This window comes from Vipera berus (genome assembly GCF_964194415.1).
Source record: "Vipera berus genome assembly, chromosome: Z".
NCBI lineage: Eukaryota > Metazoa > Chordata > Lepidosauria > Squamata > Viperidae > Vipera > Vipera berus.
In genome coordinates, this window is record NC_138205.1 from 110,598,300 (window position 1) to 110,608,383 (window position 10,084).

A 10,084-nucleotide genomic window follows, 5' to 3' on the forward strand; every position below is an offset into this window, starting at 1 on the left:
ACAACAACAACAATAATAAGGTTAGGGAATTTGGAAGTCTTCTAGTCCAACCCCCTGCTCAGGCAGGAAACCCTATACCATTTCAGACAAATGACTGTCTAATCTCTTCTTAAAGATTTCCAGTGTTGGAGCATTCACAGCTTCTGGAGGCAAATTGTTCCACTGCATGATTGCATGTAACACTTCACAATGTGTAATTCTCACTTATTTAATTTATATTCTAGAGAGTTTATGGAAGATACCTGAGAGCAGAGAGCTTCCGGAAGGCTCTCATTTATCAGAAGAAATATTTGCTGCTCTTACTGGGTGGGTTTCAGGAGTGTGAAGAAGCCACTTTAACTCTTATTGCAAGAATGGGCGGGCAGCCTTCCTACACTCAACTGGAGGTCATTACACATCATTCAAAAAGTTTTACACGTTTTCGCTCAGCTGTTAGAGTGTTGATTGCAATTTCAAGGTAAGACATAAAAGATTCAATTCTTTCTTTAATAAGAAACATGATATATTTATTTTATTTAATTTTTTATTTAATTACATTTTTATACCGCTCTATTCCCGAAGGACTCAGGGTGGTTTACAGGGCAGCATAAAATACAATATAAAAATAGTATAAATTAAAATAGATTAAATTACTTAAGCCCAACAATTAAAACAATATTAAAAGCTAAAACCCCTTCATCAAGCTGGTTCTATATATAAAGTGATAAAAAGGTGAAAACAAGGTACTTAAGTAAATACTAAGCATTCTATCTAGGAAACTATTATCCAAAGTACATAGATAATATTTAGAAAGCAAGTAGGGAGATAGTAAATTAAGAAATTGATTATCTAGCAATAATTTCTCATATATGGACATGAAAAGTGTTATTTATTTGGATTGATTCAATTTTTCATATCAGATTTCCTAAATATTACAACATATTTCCCTTTATTATAAATGCAGAATGAAGTTCCTAGTTCGAAGGTGGAAACGAGTTACTGGTTATCATTTAATTGGCATCAACAGAGATGGTTATAGCCATAACACAGGTAAATATTTCAATTGAACTCAGACCTTACAATATAGAGAATTATGTGTCTACCTTCTGCCTTTCTTCCTTCTTCTTCCCAAAATTTTGTCATCCAGTGAAAAGTATGTGCGCAATATATAGAATGCAATAGTATAAACTTTTTTTTAAGTAACTGGTTTTCATCTGTTGAATCTCATCACATAACATTATAATTGACTGTAGTGCCAATTATATTGTAATAACTTTTTGAGAGAAGAGAATAAAATGATATTCTTCTTTTGAAACAAGCATTTTTTAAATCTCTTTGAAGAGAGATCAGAAAAGCTAGGAATATTTAGGCTTGGAGATTAAAATAGCAGTGTCACGAAGAAAATGGTTGAGATCTGTTGGATCTCATTCCAGAAACAGAATAATAGATTTAAAGAGAGGTGATGTGGCAGCCATCAATCTGGGATCTTATAATTTAGATTTTTATATTGAACCTGGTTTTGGATTTTGATAACTTAAATGACCCTTTACATCTCCATGATTATAAGTTCCATTATAAACTGAGCTTTGGTCAATTTATTAATTGCCTTGTACAGAAAAACAAAAATAAAGCCCTGCAACAATTTTTTGAACAACTTTGGTGAAATGATGAGAATAACAACATGTGAGGCAGTGAATATTTTTTTTTAATCCCATTTATATCCCGCCCTTCTCCGAAGACTCAGGGTGGCTTACAATTTAAAGCACAAATCAATGTGGTTAGCAATAGCCTTCATTCTATGTATATGCCTGCTTATTAGGGCTTTCGCCCCCCCCCCGGCAGTGGCAAAGCAGATCTAGAACTGAACTTAACAACAAATATTATATAATATGTATTGCATACATGTTTTATAGAGGGGGTGCCTACAGCTGATCACCAACTATCATGAAGGCAAAAGTTAACACCCTTCCTTCCTGTTTAAATAATGTAGATCCTTATAAATTTGTGTTACTTCTCTTAAGAATTTTGTGGAAATGTTTGTTACCTTGTTCCACGTATAACTTAACTTAGCACAATCTAATAGATACTTCCTAAGGATTATTAGAGAATTAACAGAAATACTTAAATATCTAAACAATGCATACATCGGGCAATTAGCATTTGGCTGTGGGCATTCAGTTTCAGTACAGATAGTCCTCAACTTACAACAGTTTGTTTAGTGACTGTTCGAAGTTAGAATGGCATTGAAAAAAGTGACATGACTGTTTTTCATGCTTATGACCATTGCAGTAGCACCCTGATCATGTGATCAAAATTCAGATGCTTGGCAACTAGCATGTATTTATGACAGTTGCAGTGTCCTGGTGTCATGTGATCACTTTTTGTGACCTTCCATCAAGCAAAGTCAATGGAAAGTCAGATTCACCTAACAACCATGTTACTAAGCTAACAGCTACAGTGATTCACTTAACAGCTATGGCAAGAGAGTTCGTAAAACGGGGCAAAATTCACTTAACAAATGTCTCACTTGGCAACAGAAACTTTGGGCTCAATTGTGGTCATATGTCAAGGACTACCTGTATATAAGAACATGATATCTTTTGTAAGGTTCAGTTTTAGATGTCTTCTGAACAAGAAGAGTGAAATATAACTACATATTCCTTGTTTCATATGGTATTACCCAGAAGTAATTTCACCAGGAAATAGCAAGCATTTAAGACTCAGTTTTAATTAATTTTAATTGAATTTTATATTTATTGTTCTATATTGTATGGTTGTAAAAAAGATATCTGTTGCTACTTGGTTTAAAAATTATCTATGTTTATTCTTTCCAGAATACTAAAGAAATTTCAAAACACATTTGGCTAACAGTAGTAATCATTGGAGGCATAACTTAACAAAATCTTGTACTCTCATTCTTGTAACTATGCCAAAAGCTTTCTCAAAAAAATTTTGAAAAGTTCTCAGACTGTTTATAGGCTCTTAAGCCAAAGAAAAGCCTCAATATTGCACTTCAATTCTGCTTTCAGTTGTTGGTTATTTAATCAAATGCATATTTTACTGGTGTCCTTAAACTTTTCATGGCTTCATCATACATGAAGGCAGTATAGTTTATGACTCAGTCTGCCAAATGTTAAAGAAAACTGCCTGAGTTCTAAAATAAGCTTATTTTTGTATTTTGTGTAGGTAACGAGTTACGGTCTGATTCATTTTCTGGTAGTCTGGAACTCTGTGGAGAACACAGAGCTGCTTCTTATAGATCCAGATCAGAGCTGGAATCTCTCAGATCTCCTTTTTCTTATCAGCATAGGTAAATATTGATATATGCTGCATTTATATTGATATATTGCCTGCATTTCAAAGATTGGGTTGCTAGAGCATATATATGCACCTTCTGAATATGAAATGCTGTTGACAAAACAATTATTGTTTGATCATGATTATTATTTTATTAGCTCTCCAGATACACATACTTGATGACTCTGGAAACTGAATGCTAGAAATGTTTTAATGTGAATCTTTGCAACTCATCATAGTATTCAGTGGTAGTTTTTATTGTTTTGTGAAATAATGTCGCAACTTGAACTTGAAAAGCGCATCTTTTTCCCCAAGTATATTATGAAACCATTACGTACCATATACATCTCAGGCCTCTGCTGGATTGCACCAAATATTCTACCATTCCATTAATTTATAGTGGGAGAATTCTTGAATGCTAAAAAGTTCTCCAACTTTATCTTATTTTGCTTTATTAAAAGATTGGGGAAGTCTTCATAGAAATATATAACTTAGCAAAAGGATTATCAGGGACGTCAAGCTCCTTCTAGTATTGTTCTTCTGTGTAATTTTTCCACCTCTTCTTAATCTTTTCTGCTTCTGTTAGGTCCCTGCCATTTTGGTCCTTTATCGTGCCCATTTTTGCATGAAACGTTCTCTTCATCTCTCCGATTTTCTTGAAGAGATCTCTGATCCTCCCTATTCTATTGTTTTCTTCTATTTCTTTGCACTGTTCATTTAAAAAGGCATTCTTATCTCTTCTAGCTATTCTCTGGAATTCTGCATTCAATTGGGTGTATCTTTCTTTTTCTTTCTTTGCCTTTCGCTTCCCTCCTTTCCTCAGCTATTTGCAAAACTTCCTCAGACAGTCATTTTGCTTTCTTGCATTTCTTTTTCTTTGGGATGGTTTTAGTTGCTACCTTTTGTACAATCTTGCGAACCTTCGTCCATAGTTCTTCAGGCACTCTGTCTATCAGATCTAATTCCTTAAATCTATTTGTCACCTCTACTGTATATTCATCAGGGATATGATTTAGTTCATACCTGAGTGGCCTAGTGCTTTCCCCTACTTTCTTCAGTTTAAGTCTAAATTTTGCAACGAGAAGCTCATGGTCTGAGCCACAGTCAGCTCCTGGTCTTGTTTTTACTGACTATATAGAACTTCTCCATCTTTGGCTGCAGAGCACATATTCAATCTGATTTCTGTGTTCCGTCTGGTGATGTCCATGTGTAGAGCCGTCTCTTAGGTTGTTGGAAAAGAGTGTTTGCTATGACCATCGTATGACCACTGTTCATTTAGGAAGGCATTCTTATCTCTTCTAGCTTTTCTTTGGAATTCTGCATTCAATTGGGTGTATTTTTCTTTTTCTCCCTTGCCTTTCGCTTCCCTCCTGTCCTCAGCTATTTGCAAAGCTTCCTCAGACAGCCATTTTGCTTTCTTGCATTTCTTTTTCTTTGGGATGGTTTTACTTGCTACTTCTTGTACAATGTTGTGAACCTCCATCCATAGTTCTTTAGGCACTATCAGATCTAATTCCTTAAATCTATTTTGTACTCCAAGGCCAAACGTTCCTGTTATTCTGGTTATCTTTTGGCTTCCTACTTTAGCATTCCAATCCCCCATGATAAGGACATCATTTTTTGGTGTTAGTTCTATAAGTTGTTGTAGGACTTCATAGAACCGGTCAATTTCATCCTCTTCAGCACCGGTTGTTGGGGCATAGACTTGGACTACTGTGATATTGAATGGTTTGCCTTGGATTCGAACTGAGATCATTCTGTCATTTTGGGGATTGTATCCCAGTATTGCTTTTCCTACTCTTTTTTTCCCCCCTTCTCTTGCAGCTCATGTTTATTTTTTTATTTATTTTTTTTATTTAAAAAGTTTTACAATACATTTTGACTTTAATCCCCCCCTCCCCCACCCCTATCCAACCCTCCCTATCCCTCTCCCCCACTCCCTCCTCCCCCCCCGACTTCCCAGAGCTAAATACAGGGCATAAAATCGAAAAACAAACATAAACACCCCTATGTTATCAACAATAAACTATAAATTCTATCTCTCTCTAGCTCATATAAAATGAGTACAAACAATATTAATATTACAAATAAGGTAGAAAAGAAAAAGAGGAAAACAGAAAAAGAGCTTTACTCAAAATAAATTTTCTTAATCCCAGTCCTTATTCATATTAATTTCAAAAGAAAAAAAAGAAAAGAAAAAAAAACTTTCACCTGCTATTTGCATTCTCCCACCTTTCTCTAATTTCCAAACAAATTCTCAGTTACGCGCCAAAAGCGCCTATCTCTGTTAATCTTAATAATCTCCGACCAAACTATACTATGATCAAAAATAGTTCTTGCATGTATCACGCCAAATGTCTCGCAGTTCCAAATCATCCTTAAGTTCAAATAAAAGTTCAAATAAAAAGAGTATATAAAAAAAAAGATTTAGGCAATCTCTAAGACAACTTGTTGTTAATTAGGAGCTTACATACCCATTCTTAGTTCAACACATACTTTAAGTCCATAACCCTAATATACTTTTCTAGCAAGCAAATAACATCAATCTTAAATTGTATAAAATATTAAAAAAAAACTTTCTTTCTCCTCTATAATAATTTTACTCCATTGACATTCTAATCTAAAAATTTAATCAGCAATCTTAACGCCCCAAAACCTTTGGAGCACCTCTGTCATGACCCCCAAAACTTCTTTAGACCGCTCTCCTCCCATATCTTCACTGTAAGCACACTTTGAAGATTCCATAACTTTCTGCTGGTCTTGCTCTTGCTCTCGTCTCGCTCTTCTTAGGGCGGCACGCGTCATCTTCTGGCCTCCTGCAGCAACCGATGAGACTGTGACTTGATCCCCTCCAACACCATTGTCCTCTGTCTGTCTATCTGCAACATCTTGAAGCTTTCCCACACCGTATCCTTTTGCAGCTTCCAAAAATGATAGGGGGGTTGCTTTTAACACATTACTATAAAAATCACGTGCCTGAGCCACAATAACCAAACGATGTCTTTTACCTTCGTGCGTCGCCACCAATCCAACTGGAATCTCCCATCTAAACTTAATATCACGTTTCTTAAGTTCCTGTACTAGAAATGCAAAATCTTTCCTTCTCCTTAGGATCTTTGGAGGGATCTGTTTTAAAACCAAAACTTCTTGCTCAGCCACTACCAAATTAGTATCATAAGCAGCTTGAATGACTTCATCTCTAATTACTCTCTTTGTAAAATAGACCACCACATCTCTGGGTAACTTCCTCTGTCTTGCAATCCATGAATTTACACGAAAAACTTTGTCCATATTTCCCTCAATTTCAGATGCTGACTGGCCCAGTACCCCTTCCAGAGCCTCAGAAATCAGCTACTTTAAATCTTCTTTACCATTCTCCTTTAAACCCCTAATTCTAATAGCATACTGCATCTGATTATACTGAACAAGGCTCAATTCTTCGTCCATTTTATCCCTTATATTTTCATTTTCTAATACCTTTGCTTCTAATATAGAGTTCTTTTGACTGAGGTCCTCCACTTTTATATCCAGCTGTAGCACACATTCAGCTACGGATTCAACCATAGACAAGATGTCCACCCTCATTGCTCTCAGCTTCTCTTCCATCTTCTTCTCCAATTTCTCCATTTTCTCCTCCATTTTCTCCTCCAGCTTTTTCAACTTTTCATCCATCATATCAGACATCAATTGTGCATGCTTTCCAAGAGCGTCTTGTAAATCCTTAAGCGTCAATACCGGGGGAGATGCAGGAGGAAGCAAAGCTTGCAATGAGGTCTCTTGCACCAGGGAAGACCCCGCATTCCGAAGAGCTTTAGAAGTTTTAGCCGCCATCTTCCCCCACTTTCACTTATTACGCACTTTCACTTTAAAGCTATAAAATCCATTGAGCTAGAGAGTAAAAATAAAGAGTCCACTTCACCTTGACCTCCTGTACCGCTCTGCCTGCATCTTGATAATCAAAAGTATTTCCTTTTGGCAGGGGTGGTTGCTAACGCCTGGCTCTGCTCCAAAAATCCCAGAGCAGAGGCACTGCGCAGCTCGGAGCAACCCAGGCTTCGGGGGGGCTCATCCTTCAGCCGCCCAAGCTCTCAGCTCAGGCGGCTCGGAGAGCTCAACCCCTACCTGGGGCCTCACCCCCTCCTCTTCTCCTGAGGAGGGGGCTTCAAATCCATCTAAACAGCTGATCGACGCTGTTTACGATGGAAAAACACAGCTGCGGAGCGGGCAGCCCAAAAACGGCTGTCTTTCAGCGTCGCGTCGCCACCGGAAGTCTGCTTTTCCTACTCTTATTGACTATGAAGGCTACTCCATTTCTTTTGAGGGATTCTTGACCACAGTAGTATACCTGATGGTCATCTGAATTAAATTCACCCATTCCTGTCCATTTTAGTTCGCTGATTCCTAAGATGTCGATGTTCAGCATTGTCATCTCTTGTTTGACCACGTCCAGCTTGTCTTGATTCATGGATCTTACATTCCAGGTTCCTATGGAGAAAAAATCTTTACAGCATCGGACTTTTCTTTCACCACTAGATACATCCACAGCTGAGCATCCTTTTGGCTTTGGCCCAGTCACTTCATTCTTTCTGGCGCTACTAGTACTAGCCCTCTGCTCTTCCCCAGTAGCATATTGGACGCCTTCCGACCTGAGGGGCTCATCTTCCAGCGTCATATCTTTTTTTCCTTTTGGTACTGTCCATGGGGTTTTCATGGCAAAGATACTGGAGTGGGTTGCCATTTCCTTTTTCAGTGGATCATGTTTTGTCAGAACTCTCTGCTATGACCTGTCTGACTTGGGTGGCCCTGCACGGCATAGCTCATAGCTTCATTGAATTACGCAAGCCCCTTCGCCATGACAAGGCAGTAATCCATGAAGGGACACAATGGGATAAGTTCCCATGATTTGCCCCAGTTCCTTCCCACTTAGCAGTTTAAAAGCATGCAAATTCAAGTAGATTAATAGGTACCACTTCAGTGGGAAGGAAACAACATTCTATGTCCCTTTGGTGTATCGCCATGCTGGCCAGATGACCACCAAAATTATCTTTGGACAATACTGGCTACATCAGCCAAGAAATAGAGGTAAGCACCATGCCTTAGTTAGACACGAGTGGCAGGAAAACTTTTACCTTGTTAGTATATTTATCAGTTGAAAATCTCTGTGGCTATTCAGCAAGTAGATTGAAGAACTTCAAATAATATGTATATCAAGTGCAAATGAAATAATTGTAGACTACTTTTTAAAGTAACCTGCCTCCATTTCCTTCATTGAATCTTTAATTGCAAAGCGCTTTTTAAATATGCATGTCAGTGATGCCAACTAAGGGTTTGTTTAAAGTTAATAGACAGGAAAAATACCTGGTAGGTTTAAATTGATAGATTATGTGACTTCAGAGCATTACAGTATACAATATATTTACTTTCCTAATATCTAGGAAATTGGGTTATTTTCAGTATTGGTAAACTTCCAGTTATTTTACAACACTCTTGTTTCATTAACATTTTTATCTGTTTTTATTTTATATCTAAGGTTTCAGGGCATCCATACTGATTTCAGCCCAGTTTCCCTTGCATGTTCTCAGCTGCAGAATTATGATCCTGATAGAGCTTTAACAGATTATATTAATCGTCTGGAGTCCCTACAGAGACGACTTGGCAACGTACAGCCAGGTAGATATCATTGTTCTTTTAGTTGCTGTTTCCTGGTCTATGACTCACGTTGTTCTACTATAGTACCTGTAGTCCTTGACTTACAGCAGTTTATTTAGGGTTACAACGGGACTGAAAAAAGTGACTTGTTCATTTTTCACATTTACAACCGTTGCTGCTTCCGCATGGTCATGTGATCAAAATTTGGAAGCTTGGCAACTGATTCATGTTATGATGGTTGCAGTATCCCAGTCATGTGATCACCTTTTAAGACCTTCTGGCAAGCAAAGTCAATAGGGAAGCCAGATTCACTTAATAACCATGTTACTACTTCAACTGCAGTGATTCAGTTCATAACTATGGCAAGAAAGGTCATAAAATAGGGCAAACTTAACTGTCTTACTTAGCAACAGAAATGTTAGGCTAAATAGTGATCCTGTATTGCTGCTTTCGCTGGTTATGTTGATCATACAAGATTCTGAATATTTGTCTTTTTGCCCCACAGCATCTGCTTCACAAACTCAGCTGCATTCTGCTCTCCGAAGATAATCTTTGAAATATTTTTGCCACCGATAGTAACATCAAATGAAATGCCTTCTGCAAATTATTTGGCTGCTGTGCTTTTGTACGTTGTGGGACCAACATGAACACAGTAAATGATTGTATGCAGCTCACCTTGCTAATACCACACAAAGATTAGAACTTATGTATATAGGCACTCTTTATGGTTGTTTGAGCCTGATTATTAAATCTCATGTATATTTGTGGAATGCTAATTTAAACACTTAAATTATTAAAGTGTGTATTTATCAAATGGGTGAGAGGGTGAAACGTTTTTAAGTATTGAGATTACTGAATGCATAGGAGCACAACATTTTCCCCAACAAGGTCTAAGTGAAAGACTTTTCACAATTTTATTCTATTTGCTAGTGCATCGCAGAGAGAAATATCACTTCTAGAGACCTATTTTTGTACAGGTAGAACTTTTGGAATTTCTGGTTATTTTGTCAAAGTGCTGAAATAAAGCTGATTTCATCATTTTAATATGTGTCTGAAACTATTTTAAATAGGCTTTTGTGTTCTGATTTTAAATAATAAAAATGTAGTTTTAAAAGCTTGAAAATAATTATTTGTATTGACATCTACATTGATCAGTCCT

The 10,084-nt window shown here is 37.0% G+C and overlaps 1 protein-coding gene across 6 annotated transcripts in view; it reads left to right on the forward strand.

The window, feature by feature from the left end:
- The window catches only part of AKAP9 (A-kinase anchoring protein 9), a 127,939-nt gene extending 117,970 nt beyond the window's left edge, over nt 1-9,969 (forward strand). For 5 of the 6 annotated variants that reach the window (XM_081345585.1, XM_081345583.1, XM_081345586.1 and 2 more), the window contains 5 exons: nt 225-457; nt 944-1,029; nt 3,166-3,289; nt 8,807-8,946; nt 9,431-9,969. In XM_081345585.1, coding sequence (XP_081201711.1) covers nt 225-457; nt 944-1,029; nt 3,166-3,289; nt 8,807-8,946; nt 9,431-9,474 — 627 coding nt within the window. In that variant the 3' untranslated portion in view covers nt 9,475-9,969. The remainder of the gene's footprint in view (nt 1-224; nt 458-943; nt 1,030-3,165; nt 3,290-8,806; nt 8,947-9,430) is intronic. The other variant, XR_014028655.1, reaches the window with a different exon arrangement.
- Nucleotides 9,970-10,084: the final 115 nt, after the last annotated feature.